This window comes from Lutjanus erythropterus, chromosome 15, assembly GCF_056507025.1.
Source record: "Lutjanus erythropterus isolate fLutEry1 chromosome 15, fLutEry1.hap2, whole genome shotgun sequence".
Classification (NCBI taxonomy): domain Eukaryota; kingdom Metazoa; phylum Chordata; class Actinopteri; order Lutjaniformes; family Lutjanidae; genus Lutjanus; species Lutjanus erythropterus.
This window is the reverse complement of record NC_139331.1, coordinates 1,570,811-1,597,307: the sequence shown is the minus strand read 5'-3', so window position 1 is coordinate 1,597,307 and position 26,497 is coordinate 1,570,811. Positions and strand designations below refer to the sequence as shown.

The 26,497-nt window shown below is 38.6% G+C and overlaps 1 protein-coding gene across 5 annotated transcripts in view; it reads left to right on the top strand.

Moving 5' to 3' along the window:
- tab2 (TGF-beta activated kinase 1 (MAP3K7) binding protein 2) overlaps positions 1-24,814 on the top strand; it is a 68,645-nt gene extending 43,831 nt beyond the window's left edge. Inside the window, exons 2-8 of one of the 5 annotated variants that reach the window (XM_084737580.1) lie at positions 5,075-5,265; positions 7,103-8,795; positions 16,026-16,186; positions 19,356-19,449; positions 20,663-20,743; positions 21,311-21,391; positions 22,922-24,814. In XM_084737580.1, the coding sequence (XP_084593706.1) occupies positions 5,164-5,265; positions 7,103-8,795; positions 16,026-16,186; positions 19,356-19,449; positions 20,663-20,743; positions 21,311-21,391; positions 22,922-23,061 (2,352 nt within the window). In that variant the 5' untranslated portion in view covers positions 5,075-5,163 and the 3' untranslated portion in view covers positions 23,062-24,814. Of the gene's footprint in view, positions 1-5,074; positions 5,266-7,102; positions 8,796-16,025; positions 16,187-19,355; positions 19,450-20,662; positions 20,759-21,310; positions 21,392-22,921 lie in introns of all 5 variants that reach the window. The other 4 variants (XM_084737579.1, XM_084737578.1, XM_084737582.1 and 1 more) reach the window with 4 other exon arrangements.
- Positions 24,815-26,497: the final 1,683 nt, after the last annotated feature.

The window sequence follows — 26,497 nt, the reverse complement described above, 5'->3', positions numbered from 1 at the left end:
TGTCAGAAATAAACTTTCAGTAATGTTACTTTTGTGACAACGGTTTCGAAACCCTTTCTGTGACACAATAATCTGAATCAGAAATACTTTGATTACTTTACTATTGATCCTTGAGGGGAAATTGTTCACGTCACATATACTCCTTTCAGAAATAGAAAAAATATATGGCATAATGCAATTAGAAGACAAAATACAAAAAATATAATAAGGTGTATCAAAATATGTTCAGTCTACGAAATAATACCAAAATAATAGATAATAAAACAGTTTATATACAGTAAAAGTATGTGCTTTGTTTTCCAAAACAGTAGTATACTATTGTTATTCATATGTACTGTAATAGAATAGAAATCTAGAATAAGAAATACGAAGAATAAGACTTATGGTTTGGGATGATTTTCAATTCTGTTATTGTGAATAAAGTTATCAGAAATATAGAAGTTGTTGTTTTTATCATTGGCCAAATGAAGAATTATTTGTTGGTAGAAACTCATCATTTCTGCTCTGTAGCCTTGGTCTCCTTGCTAATTAATTAAATAATAACTAGATATAAAATCCTGAAAATATTCCCACATATAAAGTCTAGTCTATAATGCATTAGAATGCATACTTACTAACATTGCCTTTTACTGTGCCTAATGTAATGTATAATTCTAGTTAAAAGTATCCATGAATATTAATAATGCTTTATAACAATAATCATAATGCATTATAACACATTTTATAATGATTTATAAGGTCAGATATCATAACACTTGGATATTGCTGGTCAGTCCCTGATATTTTTTTGCAATGATCAGAGGGGATTATAATTCTCATGGTTGCAATACATCACAGCCCATTTAAAATGCTTTATAATCATTGTTATAATGCATTATAACCCCAAACTTTTGGGGGCATGCCTACCTTTCAGAAGCCGAAAAACATTTGCGACCCTCACCACCCCACAATTTTGATCAATGGAGGAAGTGAAACAAAAAAGGATTCAAACATAGAATTTTAGTGAAATAAAGGTTAGCAGGATAGACTCACCAAGCTCTTGATTGTTTATTTCCCCCACAGAGGTCATATTTAATTCAACTTCATTTCATTCTTTAATTCTCTCCTGGTCTTCTTGCCCTGGTCTTTATTAAATTTGTTATAAAAATTATAGTCATGGGCATTATAGAAAGTGTAATCAAAACTTAATCTGTCACAAAAGCATAACATTTTTGAAAGTTTCTCCAACCTTCTAGTTCATTTTGGTCTCTGTGTATTAAACACAAAGACCACAAAGCACAGAAATGAAAATGCATCTCCCTTTTTCCATGATCGATCTCTGAGTAATGCAGGACTTCTTCACCCTAAAGGTTATCAGGTACATACGGATGTTTTGCAAAGCTGATTTACAACTTTTCAGTTATGACGTAACACATCCTCATAGCTTAGATAAGACAGAGACACAGCTGCTCTGATAAATACTTTGTCCTCTTGGCAGAAATAAGAGGCCAGTGTCATCTGAAGCACACTCTTGACTTTTCTTCACATTAAATAAGTGCATTCAAGTGTCTGTAAGTTTTGTTCCGGGTTATTTCAGTCCTCAAAATTCACTTTGTCTGATGTATTTAGATTGCTGTCGAGAGACGTCTCACTTCTCCTCGTTTACTCCTTCACTCCGTGGCACACAGCATTGATCGGCAGAGAGCAGAACAGGGTGTGTTTCATGTGTCACAGTGTTTTGAATGGCATCTGAACCTCCCACAGGAAGATGTTTCGAAAGAGTGCGGTTAAAAGAAAAGTGTGGGATAACACAAGGCATGGCTGTCATGCACTTACACTTTAAGTTCTCATGACCGATCTCTTCCACGTCACTTCTGTCTGTGTTTCTCGTCCCTCGCTGTCGTAGGGTAATGGTAATAGGTGTGATGTGTGCCAGATCAACACCCTGGGCTACCTTTTTAAAATGTCCAAAGAGTGAATGAGACTCAAATAGTTTCTTGAGCAAAGCCTTGGCTGCTCTAGTGAAGTTGCACAGTGGCTTGTAGTAAAATAGTGTGGTTTCCTTGGCCGGCTCCCAGGTATGAGTATAGCTTATGCATAGAATGTGGATAGGAAACAGTTAAGCACGACTGTCAGTGAACATCTATCAGCTGCTCATTTTCTCACCAGCACCATAAAGACTGTGAGTTTCTGAGGTTTACCTGGTAAATGACGAATCACTGAATGGCATTTTTCAACTGTATTGTCATTTTGGAGGCTGTGTTACTGTTGAACAATATTGTGAAGTGTACTACAGGTGTTCTGATATTTTATCTGTCTAATCTAGAGCTGCAACGATGAATTGATTACTAAATCAATGGAAAATTAATTCCCAACTCTTTTGGTTAGCGATTAAATGTTTAATAATTTTTCAACATTTGCTGTTAAATTTAAGGATTTACTGCTTTTCTTTTTTTTTTTCTTTGGGTTTTTGGGTTTTGGACTGTTGTTGGAAAAAGGAGCTATTTGAACATGTCACTTGTCACTTTGGGAAACTGTCATGAACATTTTTCACATTTTTAACATTTTATAAACTAAATAATTAATCAGTCGAAAAATAATTGGCTGGTTAATCGATAATCAAAATAATTATAAGTCGAAGCCCTAATCCAGTCAGTTTAAACAGCTGTCTTACAGACAGGATATCAGTCAACAAGCTTGATTCTTCCTGAAGTAGAGACTTGTAGGTTTTGCATGTTGCAGCTGGTAACAGCACTTCACAGTAGGGGAGGTTTTGCTGATTTGTAGTTGAACAGACTTGCTCATAACTTGGTTTCATCAGTACTACAGTGACTATAGTACAGCATTTAACAGGATCTCCTCTAATGTAATGTTCATTGATTTTCTGATGGTTGATGGACTGATTACTAACCTTTTTTGACCAGAGGTGAGCAAGTGGATCAGATGTCTATCTGTCTGAAGTTAATTTTTACAAATGGTTTATTTAATTGCAGTTATGAAATAATGCTCTTGTCAAGCCATGTCAGTAATGTACTGTGTGCCTAGGTCAGCCCGGTTCTTTGGTTTTTACCTGTCTTGCCTCAGTTTTCATGTTTTGTACAAGCACCTGCATGGCCCCACAGGAGGGGTTGTCAGCAACCCTGTTGCCAAAAAATGACATGCTGTCAGCTGTCATTATGGCTCTCCACTGATGTTTTTCAGAAACTTGATGAGCCTGAAAAATGATTCTATTTTATCCGCCTTGCTCTCAAACGTGCGGCAAGCTGCATAATACATAGTTTGAGTTTTGCCCCCATTTCTAATGGCACACAGCTAAAATTCCTGTTTCAAGGATGATGGAAATCCTTAAGAGTGCCGGATCTGTACTACAAATGTGCAACTCTGAACAGAGTTGTAAATGTATGTAAACTTGAAATGAGAAATAAATTCACTTAGGCTGGCCATGTCATATTTTTTCCTTTTATCAGGAAAGTAATATAGGACTTCTTAACACTATTTTTATTTGTTTTCCCAGTACAATAAAACAAGACATCAACAGCAATAACAAAACAGATAAAAGGGTAGGACAGACATATCAAAAGAGACCCCGAAGAAGCAGAGACACAAAATATAATTACAGGCACTTGAGATTTCAGTTAGTTGTCTCTGTCACAGATAGGTAGGCACGAGAATACATTGGAGGAAGAAAAAAAGAAGAATGGACAACAACAGCTGTATAGTACAGTAGATGCTGCATACAAGTTATTTGCACTCAGAAAAGACATTAAATTGAAAAATCAGAATCAATACTGGGCATTTTAACCTATTTCATAAATGAGACAAAGTAACTGCATTTAGACAGAAATAAAGTCTTCTTGTTTTTTCCTGTAGACAAATTTTAAATTCTTTATAAAAGGGGTTCAGTAGATATATAAAAAAGTCTTTTAACTGTTAGGAGACCCAAATAAAATCTCCTGTGACCCACCTGTGGGCCCCAACCCAGTCTTTGGGAATGACTGCTTTGAAGCTCAAATTAAGTTCAATTAAGTGCAGAAAGATCATGGGTGGTTTTGGTTGGATTAGTTTGCATGTATCATTGTAAGATCATTAGGCCCAAATAAGAACAAATGAAAACCATAACTGAGATTTTTTTGACCTCTTGAGTTTGAAGGACAAATGTTTTCTCATACTTGTGCTTGAAGCCAAAGCTGTCTTCTTCCCAATTCTGTAGCAACGCTGTGCAGTTTCAGAATTCATGTCAGCATGCAGTTTTTTATCCTTAATCCATCTGTCAATTTTTGTCTGTTGTAGCAACATAAGCCGGCATCAGCGTCTTTATTGGCAATGTGGAGCACAAAAGCACACAGAATAATGCTGCACACAAGCCACACCATTGTCTTGCTTTTAAACATTAACTCTGAGTTCCTCTGAATGTGCAGAAAGTATGCTGTTGTGCCCTTTGGAAAATCCTTGTCTCTGGTTAATTTAGCATTAAGGGATAAATAAAAATGAATGTGGCTCAGATTTATGTGTGTGAGGGGCAAACACTGTGTACAGCCTTTGTGCAGCAGTGTCAGAAATGAAACAGTGATTCTCAGGAATCAACTGTTCTGTAGCGCTGCCGTACGTTGGAGCTTAACAGATCTTTATGTGGAGCTTTGCTTCCAGACCAGACTACTGTTTGCCCCCCCCCACCCCCGTTCTTAATAAATGAATGTTGATGTTAAGATCAGTTGGAAAGGCTGGTTTTCAGTCAGAGGTGGTTTCCTCCCTCTGCTACTCTTTTATTAAGGGGCTTTGTGGGGAGGAGGGCTTCTGAAATGAATGCCATCTATTCTCATTGAGGATCTCTGAAATTTTGTTTTGAAAGCTCCCAGGCATAATGAAATGGACAACCTCAAATGTCTGACGGCTGTCTTGTAGAGTGGAGTTGCAGTTGACCACATTGGCTCCTTCCTTGCCACTTGGACGTGTGTACTTTTTTGTTGAAAGTTAACAAAACACAGACTTCTCCAGCTCATATTAATATGTGGAGATTCCCTTCTGAAGATTGGATTCTGTGTGTAACTTTGTTTCTCATCAGATGTTTTCCTTTTTTTCTCTTGTTTCTTTTCAGAAGATGTTCAAGATGAAGGCGGTTTGCTGCCATCACTGACGCCCCAGTGCGCTGAACAGAACAAGCAGTCCTGACCTGGCAACATACGAATGGCCCAGGGAAGCCACCAGATTGACATTCAGGTTTTGCATGACCTGCGCCAGAAGTTCCCTGAAGTACCAGAGGGTGTTGTCTCCCAGTGTGTTCTGCAGGTGAGTAAGTTCTAACCTCTTACACCACAAAAGATGAAGTATCACTGTATTTTGGAAACAATGGGGAGAAAAAACAAATTTGCAGATATATTATCGGGAGATTTTTTAGTTGTTAAAGGTGGGTGTCGGCATCAGCCTCAAAAATCTAGTATCAAAAGGGGCTAGAATAGCTGTTTTAAAAGGGCAGTAAATGAGTCCAAGAATATTGCTGCCTGAAGGACTGAAATGAATAGACGTACTTAGAACAAATACACAATCATAGGACAGAAGTGCCAGGAAAGATCTGAGGTCAAATGATAAACTAGTATTAACTCAACATGAATTAAGCATTGCTGTTTGTTTGATGTCAGCCTGTTTTATTTTACTGTCAGTACCTTCGCGTCTTACTGTCTGAGTGGCCAGTGCAACAAATGAACAAGCGTAAGGACATTAATTTATCTGGTCTGTCCTGTGTTTCCCAAACCGTCATTATGTCAGTTAGACAAAACTATATGTATGTCATTATAGAAGTACAATAAAACAAGCTAACTGAAACAGAGGTAAACACTTTGTTTGCAGGGGTGTGCAGTAGGGCAATGATTTTGAAGAAATATCCAAATGTTATTTTTTTCTGTCCTGAACAAAGATGTTTTCTGAAGTCAGGACACCTCTGCAGCACCATAATATTTCATTTAAAATTGTATTTTGGCACACATTTCACCTTTAACAAATATTGTGAATCCTGCAATTTGAAAATTGCAGTAGATGATTTTGATAAAAGTTTCATTAGTTGTTCAGCCTGCTGCACATAAGATAACCATGACAAAACATCTGACATGAACTTGCAAGAGTTTTAATGAATTTTTATAACTGTTGTCATTTGGTCAATTATGTCATTTTAAATGCAATGTTGTGATTGTTTGGGTATGAACAAAGACAACATACCTGTCATAAATATATCATAGCTGGCCATTGTTGATATTACATTAAACTGTCATATGTGGCTAGTTTTGACACTGGCTGTCATGAGACCATCATGTCATGAATATTTTTCTTGACTTCACCTACAGTGATATGTTTTGGACTTGTCGTAAAAGATGACATTGCATGTTATTACACTGTCACATGCTTTTATAACAGTGCCATGAATGATTCCCTTGACTTCAACTAAAGTGGTACCATATTAACTTGTCATGAATATGTTATAAAGTGTTATTACACTGTTAAATGCTTTTGTAGCGGTGGCATGAATAATTCCCTTGACGTATTATTCATGACACTGTTATATAACATTTATTATTGTAATTAAACATAAGACATCGTTATGACAAGTCCAAAATGTACCACTGTAATTAAGATAAAAGAAAATATTAATAACATGATCATAATGGTCTCATGACAGCCAATATCAAAACCATGTCAGTATAGTGTGATGTTAATGCATGAACCTATACAATGTCTATAAGTTTGATAATTTTGCCTTCTATGGCAGGTTTGTGATGTTATGTGGTCTTGGTTAATATCAAGTTGTCATAACAAAGACATCTCAAACAATGTCAACTCTGCAATAAAAATGATTAATTCTGGACATAATTGACCAAATGACACTTGGAGACAAGAGTCAGAAACAGATATAATATAATATATTAATTATTATTAATTATATAATAATATAAAGACTGCTTTATATTCATGGTAGGCAGTCACGGTTATGATGGTGCCATGTCAGTCTTATGCACAGCCCTTCAAATAAAGTAAACGTATTTAAAACAGGGGAATGAATCTTACTATGTTTGTCCCTTCAGCTGAAACTTTGATACTGGTTAGAACTAGTTTGTTTCCTCTCTCTTTGCTTCAGAACAACAACAACTTAGACGCCTGCTGTGAATACCTGTCCCAGGTGAGTCCAGGCTATCTGTATAGTGAAGAAGGACACCTCAGCTTTTCTGACGACCCTACCATCACCAGGCTCCGTAATCACATGACCCAGCTGAACCTGGGCCTGCAGTCTCAGAATGTGCACGTGGCCCCGGTTCGGGACGGCCTGAGAATGAACGGCAGCCGGACTCTGGCCCACAGCCTGAGTGACGGGCCCCTACAGACATCCCAGGCCCCCAACAGTGACTTCTTTCAGCAGGAGCCCCAGTCAGCCCCGGTGCAGGTGCCCTCCAGCCTCAATGTATTTGGCGTGATGGAGCCAACACGCAAACCGCAGCCTCCACAGCACCTCGGACTCTACCCTCTGGGTGTCAAAGGGCCTAGCATGGGCACCCAGCAGACGCCACGTTTTAACCCCATCACCGTGACGCTAGCCCCTAACATCCAGACAGGCCGCAACACCCCCACTTCTTTGCACATACACGGCGGGCCCCAGTCGGGCCTCAGCAGTCCACAGGGTAACTCTATCTACATCAGGCCCTACGTCAGCCAGTCTGGTACGAGCCGGCAGAACCAGCAGCAGGGAGGCAGGGCCCAATACAGCCCCACGTCCCAGCCCCAGCAGCAGATCTACCAGATCTCACACCCCTCGTCCCTGTCCGGCTCCTGGTCCGGCCCTCAGCACGCCTCTTCACATACCTCACAGCACCAGACCCAGGGCCACCAGACCTCTCACGTCTACATGCCAATCAGCTCCCCCACAAACCCCCAGGCGCCCTCCATCCTCCCCACTGGAAGCCAGGCCTCTTCCTCCAGCGTCTCCTCATGCTCTTCCTCCTCTTCCTCCTCCTCTGTCATGCCCACCTCGCTGTCCACCATCAGTCAGTACAACATCCAGAACATCTCCACCGGCCCGCGCAAGAATCAGATTGAGATCAAACTTGAATCTCCTCAGAGGAGCAACTCTACAACTACGACTGCCGTGCTGCGGACGAGCAGCGGGCCCCGCTCCTCCTCCACCTCCTCCTCCTGCCCGTCCTCTTCCTCCTCTTCAACCGGGGTGCCTACTGTCCCCAGCACCCCACTCTCCATCGGAGGCCCAGGTCTGAGCCGCAGCCAGCCCACTGTTTACATCTCTGCCAGCCCGCCTACTGCTGCTACCACCCCCTGTGAGGAGGCCGTTGTGGCCTCAGCCGGCTCCCGCTCCCAACCCAAGTTTTACATTTCTGCCAACGCCTCCAGCGACGACAGTGGGGGACGGAACCCTCCCACAGTCTACATCTCAGCCAACCCTCCCTTGCAAGGGCCCTCGGGGGCCAGGAACATGGGGGGCCAAGTGAGCATGGGCCCCGCCTACATCCACCACCATCCACCCAAGTCTCGTGCCTCTGTGGGAGGGGGAGGCACGGCCTCCTCCCCACGCGTGGTGGTGACTCAGCCCAACACCAAATACACTTTTAAAATCACAGTGTCCCCTAATAAGCCCCCGGCTGTGTCCCCCGGAGTCGTGTCCCCTACTTTTGAGCCCAACAACCTCCTCAGCCTACCCTCAGACCACCACTTTGTGGAGCCAGATCCCCTCCATCTGTCAGACCCGCTGTCGCCACACAGGGAGAGGCCGAGTGAGCCTCGCAGACTCAGCATGGGCTCTGATGACGCAGCATACACACAAGGTGAGCAATGCTGAGTGTCATTACTCAGATAATAATCCCAGTCTCTGTGTCCCAATACAAACACATGCACAAGGAATTTAACGCAAGACCAAACATAAACACATAAATCATCTGGAAAAGCTTAAGCATAGTAAGTTTTGGAAAAAAGTAAAAAAGTTTTGGAACACTTTCTATGACAATGTACTATAATTCTCATAGTTGTAATACATTACAACAATTTTAGAATGTCTTACAAGCATAGTTAAAAAACATTACAATGTGATTAGAAGTTACTTACTAAGTGGTCATTGGGTTCTTTATGTGAAGTTCTGAAATCCCTGAGGTGTAGTTAGATACACACAATACAAGCTGGTTATAATTCACTTTAAGTCATCATTGTTTGCTTCAGGTAAAGTGAAAAATATTAATCTATGCAAGAACAACACACAAAAGATTGTTCATTTCTGTAATGACATGTTTAACAAAGAAATTAAATGGAGTCCTCATAATAGATGTTGAACATCTCAATGGTGGACCTTTATGTCCCTTATGTAAAAAGAGAACATAGTTTTAGTACATTATAGTCAAATTATAATGCATTACAATCACACTGTAATGCATTTTGAAATTACAACTTCTAAGGTCTGTTATTTCTGTATAGCAGACTATTGCTGTTTCTATGGACACAGTTCTGATCATACTGACTCTGGAGTAACAATAAAATCATTGTTAAATCACTAAAATCATTTTAAAATTAATATTTTGTGTCGAATGAGTTGAATTTGATTTATGAAAGACATATGATAATGTACAGTGAGCACACCACTGTTGAGAAATAAAGCTGTAAAATAATTTTAAAATTCATACTTTTTGTCATATAAAAGTGTTCCTTCTTTATTTTGTTTATTTTTTTAATTTATTTTTTGGTAAGTAGCCCTGTAATAAGTGAGATAATGTACAGTGAGCAGGCCATTATTGTGAAATAATCTTGCTGGGTTCTATTTGACAATAATGAGCTGTAAACTGTACATTATTCCTTAACTTACAACAATGAGAATTATATTTTGGTGTAGTTGCCAAAAATTGTCTGACTGACCATCATTCATGAAGTTTTAATACTTGACTGTATAAATTTTATTAAACAATTATTGTTATAAAGCATTATAAATATTGAGTGCTTTTAACTAATTATACATTACTATAAGCACATATTAGAGTATCTGTATATAATGCATTATAGACATGGGCATCATAGAAAGTGTTGGTGAAACTTTTTATACAATATTCATTTCCTCTTTTAGTTATTTATTGATTGATTTTTTTTTCAGTGCTTTGCATCATAGATAATAACATTGCAAAGTAGTGCTGACTAATGTCTTGAAGCTGTTTACACAGATCAGCCTGTCTACAAGTTTGCAAATATATTCTTTAGATAAATATTAAGAAGAAGACACCAGCAACATGGACTAAACAAAATAAAAGTCTAAACATTGTTTAGACTGAAAGGCCTGTGATATGTTGTCAGAGCTGTTTGTTTCACTGTTTATTGGTTGTTTAGCAGATGTCAAGTGGCTGCACAGTGATGAGGAGAAAAGAGCAGTGTTTTGACCAGCTTTAACAATGAATAATATTACACAGGATTTTTTGTGAGCAGCAGAGTGTCTAAATGCTTTTTCCACTGCACCCTGCCAAGAAAGTAATTTTACTCTAAAGTATACTGTGTGATTTTAAACGTCTCTTTCCATAACATTGACTGTAATGAGCCACACAGAGTATACTCGCTGTCACTAATGTTCAGTCAGTGTAGAAAACACCACTCAGCATGTCCATGAGGCAGATAAAAGCAGAGGTGACTCGCTCAGTGACGACGGTGTGAGTCGTCCACACTATATGCTGCGTTTGCTCCTGCGACCCCTGAGACTGGTGGATTCTGTAGCGTGAGTCAAACGTGTCAGAGCGCACTGCTGTTCCCTTTTTTGGGCTTTTCACTGTATTACGTGTGAGTCACCGGCTGTGGCTCCTGCCCTGCGGTGACTACCACAGAGAGGGGCTTCTCTCTGGGCACGCTGCCTCTACCGCTGACCCTCATCACGCAGTTTCCTCTGTGCTTTATCTGCTTTAAAAAATGGGTATTGACACGGCAGCTGAGTCACAGTCAGCGCTGTGCCTGACAAAGACACACCTGTCACAATGTAACTGTGTTCACCATCCACAGCAGCAGTGTAACTGTTAGTGTTTGGCAGCAGAATAACATTATTGTAATGACATAATTTAGTTCTGACTGGTAGGTGAAAGCCTCTTTCACAAAAGTTATTTGATTCTTCCAAATAGACTTAACTGACTTTAGCACCTGCTGCCAAAACTCATGACCCTTTTGGTTCTGCACGCATTCCTGCTGGACGCTGTATGTTGTTTGAATATGTATATTTGTTTTTATGTGTTTGTTATTGTGGCTTTAGTGGGTTAGTAACATCACACAGCCTTTTGAAACGGTATTAACTCAAGTCACATGTGTGCCAGATCATTCAGTGGATCTTGGGGATAGTAGTGCGACTCATTGCCTTCCCAAATTCCTGAATCTCAAAAACAACAATTAAAAGTGGGTGTTGCAGATCTAAAATGAAGTGTTGTTTTCTAAATGCGTGACCTATTTGGTACCTCAGCTTCCTTTGGCGGACAGTTTAGGAGAAATGAGTTGTCATTTTCAGAAGAGCTGCCATGTTTTTCCAGTTTGACAGTTCTAGTTCTAGAGATGAGTGACAGCGAGTGTGTGTCGTGTTTGTCTCATCAGGTGTGAGACAGGTTCATGTTGATGAACTGTCTGTCATCTGTTGTACAGTTTCCATCACATGACAAACACAGTGGCATGGCTCTGCCAAAAAATAAACAGCTTTAAATGGTATTTCACATGAATTGATACACCTGTAGGAAATGAGGTTGTCACGATACCACAGTTTTAAACTTTCATACAATTCTAGTATTAAAAAAACAATGCTCAGTACCTCTTTCAACACCGCAGCAAAACAAAAGGACTTTTTTGTTAAATTAACAACTTAAATTAACACAGGGCTTGTTAGAGCCAGACAGACCAAGCAAAGTTATATCAGCATATATGTTATCCAGTATACTTTTTTATGCATAATGCTAAATTGTTTTTATTTGTTTTTTCTTTTTATTAAACTTTATAGGCAGCATTTTAGCTTTTTAAGTTTATACAATTAATTTTAACTCAAAGAACATTACATTACATGTTCTTCACAATTTCACTCCCTTTACTCAACTTTGAGAACTGGACTGAAATGAAGAAACTGATGGTATAGGTTTTTTTTTAATTTATAGTTGTTTATAATAATATAATAATTAACAACTGTCTGGTTTTGCCGCAAGCCAAATTTCAGGCAGGACAATTAAGACCGAACTGAACTGAGGTCTTGAATGAGCACTGAGATAGTTTTTTTTAAATAGCTTCAGTACTTTCAACCGTGTTGAATGCCAGTATTGTACCATTTAAAACTTGTGGTATTAAAGTATTGAAGTATTAATACATTTGACAACCTTGGTAGCAAAGTACTGCTTCATCATCACATGATGAATAAAATCATAGCGTGAATCTAAGAGCACAGCAGTGTTTCCTCTATGCACCCCTGAATGAAACAAAATAATTTATTCATGTTAGCCTATTTACCTGTTTTATGTGGACTTGTTTCATTTTAGCTTAGTGTAGCACTATTTCTCTCTTAACTCTTTGTTTCACCAACACCCAAATACACACACAGAGCAGAGCAGAGCAGAGCAGAGCAGAGACAGGTGAAGAGATGGTCCGCTCTGTACTAGTTCTAAACAGATCTGTATTTGGTATCTTTATGTTTTTAGCTGAGTTGAAACAGACCAGTGATGCTTTTTTGCTCTTATTGCTGGAAGTGATGTCATGCTGCCCTGTGCGCTTTATGCAGAGTGAGTTTTTCTCATCAGCAGCTGGTCATATGGAAACTCAGGAGGCCGTCTGTGTTCTGATTAATTTGGCTTGCAGTTAACACAACAATCATAATTTTGTTTTAACAAAAACTCAACTCCTGGCATTTGTCCCTGGTGTTCTACACTGTTTTTGGAAGAAGGAAATAACAGAATCAACAGCTTTAAAAATTACTTATTTTCTTCTGAAAGGGATAGTTCACCCAAAAATAAAATTCAGTCATTATTTACTCACCCTCATGCTGTTTGAAGGTGAGGTTTAGTGTTTTAGTAAACACTGCTGGAAAACAGGGCTGCAAAATCTCCCAAACAGTGGAAGAGAATGGTGACCAGTTTTCAAACCTAAAAAAACCCCAACAGAATAAAAACATAAAATGCCTCTATTCTGCTTGTCAGGTGTAATCCAAGTCTCTTAAAGCCCCAACATGCCATATTGACTTGAAAGACATCATTTACACCATGTTTTTATCCTGAATCTTCACTGTAAATCTTTAGCTTGGAGTCATGTTCACATGCACACTGTCTGAACTGTGTGTGGTGTGATAGTGTGCAAATGGCATGCTGGGTTTTAGGAGACTTGTATTACACCAGACGAGCAGTATAGAGGCATTTTATGTTTTTTATGCTGTTGTTTTTTTAACATTTGAAAAGAAGTCATCATTCACCTCCATTGTTTGGGAGATTCTATAACACTGTTTTCCTGTGAAACTCCAGCAGTGTTTTGTGGACTAAAAAACTAAACCTGACCCTCTTTTGGGCATACTATCCCTTTAAATAAGGGAGCGGTGGATCTAATTTATGCTTATGTGAAGAGGTAGTTATGTGAATTTAGAAAAGTAAACTGATAAATGAGATGAGTAACTAGGGATTGGCAATATATCAATATTATCTCAATGTCATGATCGATTTAGAATATCATTACATGGTGATATGTCATAAGTGTTGTCTTCTCCTGGTTTTAAAGGCTGCATTACAGTAAAGTGATGTCATTTTCTAAACTTACCTGACTCTTCTCGCTGTTCTATTATATGCCTTTATCAATTACTTATTATATTCACATTACTGAAGATTATTTAGCAAAAATCTCATTGTGTCAATATTTTCATCCCTTACAATATTGTCACAGTATTTGAGGATTTATGTATGTTATTTTAGAGAAAATGTGTATTGTAAAACATACATTCTGACCAAGGTAGCAGTCAATCACAACAGATTAAAATGCGACAAACAGCTATTCATATATTGTTCCATGTACATGGTGTAGGGTTGGGCGAAAAACCTATCACGATAGTGAAGTTTCATATCGGTTGATATCGATAATTATTGATCGTGTAAGTTGTGACTGATATGTTGTGTACTCCAAAGGGTGGAAGTGGCTGAGGGGATAAAATAAGTTTGTTGTATTATATTGCAACAATATTACAGGGATGACTATTGGTGCTTTCACAAAATGTGAGATAAATAATCATCAGTAATGTGGACATAATGCCTAAGTGAGTAAAGGCAAATATGAGATCAGCTGGAACAGTCTGGTAAATTCTCAAAATGAAATCACTTAACTTAACTGTAATGTAACTGTAATGTAACTGTAATGCAGCCTTTAAAACCAGGAAAAGGCAACACTTCTGACATATCATGATATAACAATGCCCAAAATCTATCACGATATCTAGTGTCATATCACAATATAATATAATATCATTATATTGCCCAGCCCTACCATGGTGCAGACAGGGAAAATGCTCCCAAACAGTCAACTGAGGGTAAACACTGCACAAAGACTATTATCTGCTGTGACTTAAACATTTGCCATCTTCATAGCTGAACTAAAATCACTGTAAAATGCATTAAAGCTTCAACTGATGTGCGTAAATCGAAGCTTTTGTTGCTCACTGCAGGCTTCAGATTTAAAATTCCAACAGCATAGAACCAGCAGTATTTTAGGAAAAGGCAGCTATTTATATGAATCTATTTATTTCTTAAGTATCATTATTATTATTATTATCAATGATAGTTGAATAGATTAATTAATTAAGTATTTAAGAGTACACAAATTGGACTTGAAGTAAAAAATCACACACCAGAAGTGTACAGTAATATTATGATTCATGAACATAAAAAGTTTCTGTATCTAGTCAGCACATATGTCCATATTCATGTGCTCTCTTCTTCTCCTGTCCTCCCTCTCTGTTTTTTTTTCTTTGACCTGGTTTCAGGTGGAGCTGCAGCTCCATCAGCACCTGCGACCTCATGTCCATGCCTTTTTTATGCCATTTAACTCTCGACAAACAACATATTGCGGATGCAGGAAAGAAAGTTCTGGTCCTCATTTGATGCTCCAAAATCGAAAAAAAGTTCAGAGTGGGAGCCCCAAGGCAGTCTGACATGCATCAAGATGCTTTCAGTGCGTGTTCTGCTGTTTAGAACTATGGGTGTACTGCAAAATGTGAGTGTTTAGTGTGTTTTGGCCTTAGAACACGGAAATAAATGACTAAAGCACAACAAATCGACAGGACCACATGTATATAATCAGTAACTGTGCTGGTGTCAGCACATATAAAATAGTCACCTTCATTTGGCTTTTTTTCATGTTGACTTTATATTCAGCAGTGTCTGGCTGTTGGAAAACACCACGTTAACATTTTCAGCTCATGCTCACACAGATGTAGCACTTTAGCTTGAGGACATTTTGACAGAAGAACCAGAGTACAATCTTTTTGTCACAGCAGCAGACCATCCTTCCTATAATTTGTCAAGTAGTGTGTGTTTGTGTGCAGCGGCAAAGATAGGGAGTTGTTTATCATGGAATGTGTGTGTAGGAGGTGTTACAACCTGTCAACAGATGCGGGAACTCTCATGAATTATGGGAAACATGCTGTAGAGACTTGAGTTAAGGTTGTGTATTAAACACTGCAGCAGAATTTGCCTGCAGCAGCCTGCTAGCTGGGATAAGTCTCATCTCCTCGTGTTACCACAATAGGTGATGAAACGCAGACTTATAGACAACAGTCTCTTCTTACACAAAGTTGTTTTTCTGCACAAAACTGGTTTGACTGGCGTATGCACAGATCAGTATCTGAAAGAGTGTCAACGCTGTGTACTAAATTTTACTTGGAGGGATTATTAGCAGTTTTTGTTTTGATCTTCAGTTTTTAGTTACAGGGAGTTTCTGAATATAAATTATGTTCCCATTTGTCAGTGAATGATTATAGTGCAGAGGAAACAACTGCTGACTGTACCATCTGTCTGTGTGTGTGTGTGTGCGTGTGTGTCATCCAGCGTTGTTGGTCCATCAGAAGGCCCGCATGGAGAGGCTGTGGCACGAGCTGGAGCTGAAGAAGAAGAAGCTGGAGAAGCTAAAAGAGGAGGTCAACGAGATGGAGAACGACCTGACCAGGAGACGGCTGGAGAGATCCAACTCGGCCTCCCAGATTCCTTCTGTAAGCTCACTTCACATTGTGAATTCAATGTTTCATCCATTGTTTAGATCATTTTTTGGTATTTTATATTGGTCGACTAGTATGGGCTTTGCCATGGCAGATGCCAGTATTTAGAGAGCAGGGCAGCTGATGACTGATATATAATACCCATATCAAGACAAAGAAGAGTCTAGAGCTACAATGATTAATCGATTATTAATTGAGTATTAAATGATTGCTAACTATTCTGAAAATGAATAATCATTCTGAGTAATTTTTGAATAAAAATATCCAAAATCTCAGATTAAAGCATCTCAAATGTGAACATTTGAGGGTATCAGCTTTATTTTGGACAAGATTGATCAGCATTTTTCACCATTTTCTGATGTTTTATGGAGCAAACCACTAATCAATAACTAAGCAGTTAATCGTGAAAATAATTGACAGATTCATTGATGATTTAAAATATTTGCTAGTTGTAGCCTTAGACAAGTTATATATAATTCCATTATTCCATGCACATTACAATTTAACATACACACATTTTAGCCAGTCACATGCTGTTTTTGGTGCATTTTTTTGAATGAATGAAACAAATACATTGTCTTAAGGCAGTGTGGGATACAGTACATCCAATGCAACATTATTCACATTATTATACATTCTAACATGATATATATTAGGGCTGCACAATTAATCAAAATATTATTGAAATGGCAAAATGACCGAGAGTAATGTCCAAGTCACAGAAGCTGAAATGTCACCTGTGTGTTAAAATAGCATTATAATAAAGTGCTATAGAGCTGCAGCGATGTCCTGCAGAGATGTCTGGTTCTCCAGATGTAAAATGTTAGTTTGGTTCAGACCCCAACAAATTTCACATCATTATTACTTTAATAGTGTTTTTGTCAATGGAAATGAAAATTGTGATGCAAAAATGATTAGGGCCAGGGCATTCGTTGACATAACTGACGTCACTGATTACAAAAATACTTTGGTTTGTATAATGTGCGTCATATTGCTATGAACTACTAACTTTAAAATATGCCACTATTATCATTATCCTAATGTGCTTTATGTGTCTATTTTTCAGGATTATGATTTAATAAGATATTGAAGTATTAATGAGACAACATTTGGTAAGTATTTTAGGTAAATTAAATGTTATATAATTGAACAATAAAAAACATCTGATTAATCAATAAATTAATCGATAGACTGGTTGATAAATTGAAAAAATAATAGTTAGATTAATTGTTATAAAAATAACTGTAAGGTCCAGCCCTAAAAATGATCATTCCCAGTAGTAGTGAATCATATCACAGTATCTGTCAAAATAATGGATTATTATTATTATTATTATTATTATTATTATTATTATTATTATTATTATTATTATTATTATTATTATTTTACCATATTGTGCAGCCCTAACATATTTATGAAACCCTAACCAGTGACACTTTTAGATTGGTAGTCATTTAGGATGACAAAAACTTGTTAACATTTAGGAATGATGGTAGTGACTGAGAAAAAATTGTAATGTTAACATCAGAATAAATGAGCATTATAGTACAGGGCAGCAAACTAACTTAGTCTCACATAGCCAGACATCTCTCCTCAGTGCTCAGTGCTGGAGAAAGCTCTGGCTCCACACATACACATTCTGCTATAGAGGAAAAAACACCCTGCCTTGTTTGCATTTCTCTAAACAAATCATAAGCGTCTTGGGTGGAGCTAAGTTCAGGATGCAGCGATGGTGCTGCTGCAAAAAAGGGTTGAGGAGGAACTTTTTTTGGTAAAACATTTACACGTGGGGAGGCAAGCTCTGGTATTAAAATGACTACTCTAAAAGAAATGGTTTATGTTCAAACTATTTGCACTCCAGGTGCTAATTTGTCATTTTCAGCGTGTAGGATGCAGCTCGGAGGTTGTTCTTGTTTCCCAGGGACTTTGAAAATGCAGATAGAGGACGCTGTGATACTGCGGCTGATGGCAGGACTTATACCCACAGTGTGTATCCAGTGAGTCAGACTAAGCTTCCCTGAACTTGCAAGGGGGAGCACTAACACCGTTTCATAGCAGCCACACTGACCAGGCTGCCTGCAGAAATCATTTGACACCAGCTCATGTGGATTATTTCAAAAAGCTGAATAATAAGCCAACTGACTAATCACTCTATCACTAGTATTTTGCTTTAATTGATAGTGATAGTTAAAATACTGACTGAGATGAGAGGAGAGACATGTAAATGCTGCAAAGGTCCCCAGACTGAACTGAACCAGGGACACTGCGGTTATATGAATTAGATGATCTTGAAGCCCAATTCACTGAACAAATTGTGATATTTATTGTTGAGAACAGTAATTTTCAGCTACAGTGTCATGTAGTGTCATATTTCCCAGCTGACACCAGGCAGAATGTAGAAAAGTTTGAAAGGAAAAAAGGCTAAGAACTCTCTTTGACTTGCAGATGAATCAATATAAAAACACGCTCAACAGGATTTGATTTTCAGTTAACTCAAAAATTTATATGATTAAGAATCAGAGATGTTCTTAATAACTGCAAACAAATGTTTTTCTGCTTATTACTGACAGACCAAACAGAACGATCTGGGTCACGTTGCCATTCTTGGTTCCAGCTCACGGCCCATCATTGCTCCTACACCCTGAAACTATGCTGATTACAGGGTCTGTTTATGATTTGGCTGATATCGCTCCATATTTTCAGACTGACAGATTCACTTCACAGCTCATTCTACGGCTCTGCAGCTCCTGCAGACAAAACGCTAAAACAGTGATAGTGAGAGCTGAAAAGAAAACAAAGTGAACGTGTCTGTTTCTATTTATTTTCAGCACAGCTTTGTGTTGACGTTAGATCTGCAGCTGTGAGTTTGTTGAAACCTCTCGGGTTCAGATGAAGTGCCGCTCTTAAGCTTTCAGCTGAGTCAGCTGTTCTGTAGGCTATTACAGTTTGAGTCAACAGAGGAGGGAAGTGGCTGCAGAAGGTTAATTGGCTGCTGTCACTGAGTGCAGTAGCTCCTTGGTTCAGTGTTGTTTACTGAGGCGAGCCAGCTCTGGAGAGGGGAGCAGCTCTCCTCTTGACACGCTCACAGATCTGCTCCACTGACTGAGGAGCAGGATGTCTGAGGACTGACCGCCTCATCCCTTCCTGTCTCCTTCTCTTTCAGATCGAGGAAATGAAGCAGTTGCGATGCAAAAACAGGTTACTGCAGATCGACATCGACTGCCTCACCAAAGAAATTGATCTCCTTCAAACAAGAGGTAGGATTCTGTGTGTTTCTCTTTCATGCATTGTGTATTTTCAGGTGTTTTGGTTATTTGAAATTGACACACAGCGTCTGTACACATTCGTGCTGTATAATGATAAAGCTAACAGTGAGTGAGGGAGTGAGGTCAGATTTTGATCCAGCGTGTCGGCCTGCTCACATCCTCTGGACACACGCAGTCAAGTTGCTGCCATTGTGCTGTTAACTACCAGTCCTTCCTGAATTGCATCCTGTTGCTGGTTGGTAACAAGGGATTTATTGGCCCCCTGGCAGCACTCCACTGCTATTATAGGTCAAGCCACTGACCATCCATTTACACCGGTCAATGAACAGTAAAGTCACAGATCTGCTGGTGATGGGGATTTAGGAATTCAAAATTTAGAATTGATTCAGTCTGCAAATAGAAATAAGAGCATCACATATGAATCTTCATATTCATGTAAATACAATAGGAACGTTTCGTCACTGTTGGGCAGAAACTGCATCTGTCAAAAAATTTTACTTTTCAGGAAATTTAAAAAAAAGCTGTTTTAAACTAATGTAATACTGTTATGTTAGTTATATCTCTCTTTAAAGCTTTTCAAAGGTTAACTATTTGTAAAACCCACAGGCAGACGTAAAGGTTGACCTTAAGCATTGATTTATGAATTTTTTAAAAAAAGTCAAATTATCAAGAGATGAGGTTTGTGCCCGACAGAGATGATATTGTGCAGTCTTTTCCCACTTATCCCTCAACCCCACCAGCTCTGTGTACAAGCTGGAATACCAAACATGTATGGATACTTCATCCCTGGAGTATTTATTACAGGAAGGTGCTGGAAGTCCTGTTTGTATTTAGAGAAGAAAGAAAAGAAAAATCAATTAATGAATAGATAAATAAACAAAAGATGATTAAATTTATATTAGTACAATATACATACATCAATATTCTCACAGTATAAATATATATTAATATTATTACAGTATAAAAATAAATCTATATTCTTACAGTATAAATATGTATTCATATTATTGCAGTATAAATATAAGTCAGTATTACTATAGTATATACATTTAGTTTGAAGTTTTAGCTCCTCTATTAAGTCTTGTTTGTGGATAAATCTGAGCATCCTGATGAAACTTTGTGCAGCTCAGTGCAGTGTGTTCTCTTCATAGCATTATTACTATACTTAAGTGAGAAGTAAACCTGTGATTCCCTGTGTTTACAGGACCACACTTTAATCCCAGTGCAATCCATAATTTCTATGACAACATTGGATTCCTTGGTCCTGTCCCACCCAAACCCAAAGGTACTTTATCTATTGGTAAGTTTAGAAAAGGCTGCATGCTCACGTCTGGACATTTCATCAAACACATTCCTTATATTTTTTTTACTTTTTGGATTGTATTTAATACATTCATATTACCCCTTGTTATGTACAGTATATTCCTTCCATTTATTTCCTCATGTACTAAGCCAGGCATATGATCATAATTCAGTTGTAATTTGAAATATCCACTTTTCATTCATTCATTTGCCTTGTCATGTTGTCAGGCTGCACTTACAGACTTGAAATGACGGTTGCATGTTTAGATACAAGAAAATATTCTGTATTTGAACCTGAACAGGTCAAAAAAAAAAAAAAAGAAAAATCAACAGCATGAGCTGCTAAATCTAAAAGCTTGCTCGCACTAACTTCACTGTGGGAACTTTTCCATTCATGTGTTTATGACTGACTGATTACTGATACCTTCATTTCTGCACTCTTCTTCTCCTCCTCTACCTGCTCTGTGAACTTTTTCCATCCATTCATCCTCCAATCTCATCCATTCATCCATCCCTCGCTCTCTGCTCGGCTCCATCTCACCCTGACCAGACAGGGGAGGGTGTAGATATAATGTGACCTCTGAGCTCATGATGGAGCCCTCGTCTGGTCCTTCCCCTCCTCTATCACTTGGTTGGTATCTCCTGTCCTCCATCTCCTCTTTCATTCCTCATCCCTTTTATCTTGTTTTTACACACCTTTGTTTTCAGATTAGAAATTCAGTCACCTCCTCATCTTAATGTAGCACGTCTTTTAATCACTTGGAGCCATTTTTATATCTGGAAACCCACTCCTCCAGCACCATCTAGAGGAGTACAGTGGGTTTTTGGCTTTGACCCTTTAAAAAGAACTAAACACCTTTTAGAGCCCGAAGAGGTCAAACTATCAGGTACTGTAACCATAAGGTGTGCATGAGGCTGACATGACACTGTTTATAAACATGAAGAAGTCTTTATGATTGTTTGCCTGTTGTCATTTGGTCAGTTCTTTTTTTTATTTTTAATGCAAAGTTGATACTTTTTCAGATGTCTTCGCTATGACAACTTGACATTAACCAGGACAAGATGACCTGTCATAAAGAAACTATTTAACTGAATTACAACAACATTACATCATACAGTCATATATGTAGCTGGTTTTGACATTGGCTGTCATGAGACCATTGTATGTGTGTCATAAATGTTGCCGTGGTACCATTTGGACTTGTCATAAAGCTGTTATTAAATATTATTTGGACAGCTTTATTGGGTGATTTGCAGAGTTTCCTGATGGACAGATGGCTATACTTGCTGCCAAAGTAGGCTTACCACTAAATGTGGTTAATTGCAGATTGTGAAAATTTTCGGTCAGTCATTAACAATTATTGAGAATGGAACTGATAAAAAAGAAAGAAGAAGAAAGAAGAAAAAACTTGAATTTTAGTGAAATAAAAGCCATCAGAATAGAATCAGCAAACTCTTATTCTTTAACTAGTATTTTAAATCATTATAAATAACTATACTTTTTTTAAAAAAAAAACACACATAAATAGAGCCAAATATATGTATATATTAAATCTGAACTAAGAAAAAGGATCAACAGAAAATGTTGTCTGTAAAGCTAACTAAATAAATAATAAATAAAACTCTGTTGTGTTCTGTTAAAAAGAACATTAAACATTCATAAAGATGAGGTGTCATGATGTGGTTATAATGGTGTCAGTTCAGCCTTATGCACACGCCCTCACATAAAGTGTTACCAGTAAGGAGACATAACATACATGTGTTGCACCAGGCTTGGGTGGCATCTATTTTTTCATAGCTTCCTGACATTTCACCGGGGTGTACAGGATAGTATCTGTGTGGACAAAAAAGATCAAAAGCTGGTGACAGGGGGCATTGTAGCAAATATTGCCTAGCTTACAATGCTTTGTGTCTCATATGCAATTGGTCTTCTCAGACAAGTCTTTCAAGTCTTACAGCCCATAAATGAATAAATACATAGGAAATAAACAATCTTACTCTATAGATTACTACTAAGGACTGGTTGACACTTGTTTCTGTGGATACCAACACATCATTTGGCTGAATGGAGATGATTTACAGATGTATCATGTGGCTAATAAACTTCCTGGATAAAATGGTCCTGACCTCTTCCTCCTCCTCCTCCTCCTCCACTCCACAGACCCGGGCAGTAAGATTGTGAAGCCCATCGCAGACCAGGAGGAGGACGAGGGGACGCAGTGGAGCTGCACCGCCTGCACCTTTCTCAACCACCCCGCCCTCAACCGCTGTGAACAGTGCGAGTTCCCGCGGCACTTCTGAGCCAACGAGGCTGCGACGCGCCGCCCCCACCCCTCCCACCTCATCTCCACCCACCAGACTAGAATAGAAAAGGGGCCCTCTCTGTTCTTTTTCCCCCCTAGTTGTATGAAAACTCAGACGGGTCGGAGTCACCGTGCATCACACGGCCTGTTCCTGTTCTCCTTGATGCTTTTTCTCTTCTCCTCTCTAAGGTTTGTAGAATGCTGTCCACTGAAGGTTGACTGGATAGTGTTTACAGCTTCATAACGGCTGCCGCAGTCGGATGATACCTCACCTTAGAGACTCGATGGCGTGGGCTCGACGGGTGACACTTTTTTTTACCCCTGGGGATACCTCGCTGCTCCCACTTACAGTATTATGAGTGTGGCCCTGCAGTGTGACGGCGCACATACACACCTACACACACACATACACACACAACATAACACAGGTGCCAATGTGCCTTTTTGCTGATTGATTTTTTTTGTTTTTGTTTTTGTTTTTCTTCCTCTGTGGTGGTTGACCAGGGGATTGGGAACTGTGTTCAGCCACTGCTCTCCATCTGAAGGGAAAACTAACAGACTAATCGTGGACTGTAAAGTTTGTTTGCTGTTTCTAGAGGATGTCAAAGGGGGAAGCGGCAGCGTCGCCGCCACTCAAAACGTGCCTCTCGTCCTCCCCCTTCAGTCTCCCTTCTCTGTCTCATGAGTTAAAGAAAAAAAGAACCTAAGTTGCATGCTTTGTGTACAGTACACGGAGGCAGAAACTCCCCTTGAGCTTTTTACTGTACATAAGTTTAGAATGTGCCTTAAAAGCCTTCTTCCTCACACTATGAATCACTTGTATTTCCTGTAAGTATAGCTTTATAGACTTTATTAACTTTTTTGTCTTGTTTTGTTTCCCTCTTTCAAACAAATAAGCACCATGCTCCCTTTTTTTAAGCTTTTTACTTGATTTCTGTGAGAATTGAAGCCTTGCAGAAGGAGAGGAGCAGAGCAGTGAAAAAAAAAAAAAAAAAAAAAAAAAAAGAACCCTTGCAGTCATCATGAAGCTACGTCTGCCCCGGTCCATTCATCGCTTTGTGTAATTGCTGAGTTTTCCTGTGTACGATCTGCAGATGCAGCAAAGTGGAAGGCGATGGAGGAGTCTTTTTTTTTTTTTTTTTTTTTTTTTTCTTTCCAGGACGCCAAATATGTTGGGACTGTTGGGGGAGGGAAAGGGGGGTCAAAAAGCAAAAAAAATGACAAACTGCCATCTTATCTTGACAACTGGAATGTAGGTTTAATGTTTGGGGACAACTACACCTCAGTGCAAAGAGACACTCGTTTTCCAGTACAATCAGGACGTTACTGCAGATCGATGATGTCAAAGTGCTCCTGGAACAGCTGATTGGCCTAAACGTTTCCATGTTGCTGCACACCTGAATCGGGTTTTTGTGAGGTATCAAAGTGAATATGTTTCTGTTTCAGTCTGTTCTCATTTTCAGGTCGTCAGATACTGACATTGTGGTGCACCCCTCTGCAACTAGTGCTGATGCACAAGGTACCCTTTAGTGTCTTTAGTTTTAATGTAAATCCATCTGTGTCAGGTGACATTTAAAGAGCAAATGAGTCTGTACAGGGTGTAGGGATGCATATTCTTCTTGAGAATGAGTCATTCTCTATCCCAGGAAACAAAAGGAATCCCAGGAACTGCACTTGTTTTTAAGTGAACTTCAGCCACAGTCTAAACACAAGTCATATTTTAACACTGTATGCATACAGTTTGAACTTGGCTGTTATCTGAGAGGATGAAACATGTCATAGAGCTAATATTTTACAGTTCTTCCTTGTATGAACAGATGAAAACAGTTCAAATGAGTCATTCGGTTTTTTCACAGTCATTCTATTGAGCTGAAACAGATTCTATATTCTGTTGGCAACTGTTTTGGATATGAATCCAGTAATCTTGCAAGCTTTGAGCTTTCACTTTTTCATAATTTTGTCTGAGAGTCCAAGATTCACAGCAAACTGCTTGATGAACCTCTGACACATTTGATCCCTCGTTCAGAGCACAGTGCACGCTTTGTGTCGTTTTATTTTTTAAGTGTTTCCACACAAAGCCTGTGGCACGAATTATGCTGTGTTTATCTAATTTAGATGTTAGAGCCACAAGTGTACTGTACGTTTAACTGCATTGCAGTCAGAAGTAGGGTTGAACAGTTAATTGAAATTTTATGGAAATCACAATATGGTCTACTGCAATTTTCAAATCGCAGGATGTACAATATTTGTTAAAGGCAAAATGTGTGTCAAAATACTATTTCCATTTTAAATTAAATCTTGTGTTGCTGCAGATGTGTCCTGGCCTATAGACTAACAGATCCCTGACAACAGAAACCCACCAGAATGGTTTTAATGTGTTTTTCAGTGAAAAGGAGCATAATGATGTAAAAAATTATCCTTTTTATATCAGAAGAATTCTTGGTGCTTTGGTGAAACGTTAAGTGTTTTCCACTGACGCGTGCTCACATCTGTTGAATATGTTTTAAGACGTAAACTGGGCCTATATGTTTTCTAAACATATACCCATATGTTCTAAATGTTTAAAAAACATTTTTCCTGGTGTTCTGTTGTTATATCTCCTGGGAATCAGCAAATGGTTTGGATGGGCATTCCCAGGAATCTCATCTGCTGGGTTTAAACCCTAGTGCAGAGATTGGATGGGTTAAACAAACACATGACTTTCACCCCAAAGGCAGGGGTTCATGTCCTGCACGAAACAAAAAAAAAAATCAACGTTATCTAAAGTTTGAAGTAAAATAGTGTGACTTGACTTTCACTTGTACCACGTGATGTAAGTAATTTAACTCTAAGCATGGCCTTTTCCTAAACCTAACCAGTAACCATGTGTTTAAAGAAGCCTTCTGGCAGTGTCTCATACAAACTTTACATGGAACCTTGTGCATCAGTATCAGAGACGCCAAGTGACGTGACAAAACATCTTTATTTGACGACCTGGGACGAGAACGAGTTGCCTGTTTTCTCTGATATAGAAATACTCATGTTGGTCCCGTGCCTTATATCCAGCAGGTCACCATAGTTATGACATCTTGGAAGCAGACAAGGCAAAAAAAAAAATCATGTTTTTAGCAACATGTAAGCACAACATGACTGTCCACTCTTATACTCTTATTTTTTATTTGGCTCATTTCATCCTCCTAAGCTTTTATTGATGAGGGTGTTTCTAAAGTTTACTTATTGTCATTAACTTACCTTAACTGTGGAGTAGTTACTTTTTTTTTGTTTGTTTGTTTTTTTGTTTTTTGTTTTTTTTCCACATTTGTGAAATATTGCCTTGCATCAGTGCCTTTTAGAACTATTGAATTTGTATCAATAATCTGTTCTGTCACATCCAATGAGTGCCATTTTTAAAACCAAAAATTTTAGTATTGTTTAATCCCATTTAAAAGTAGAAG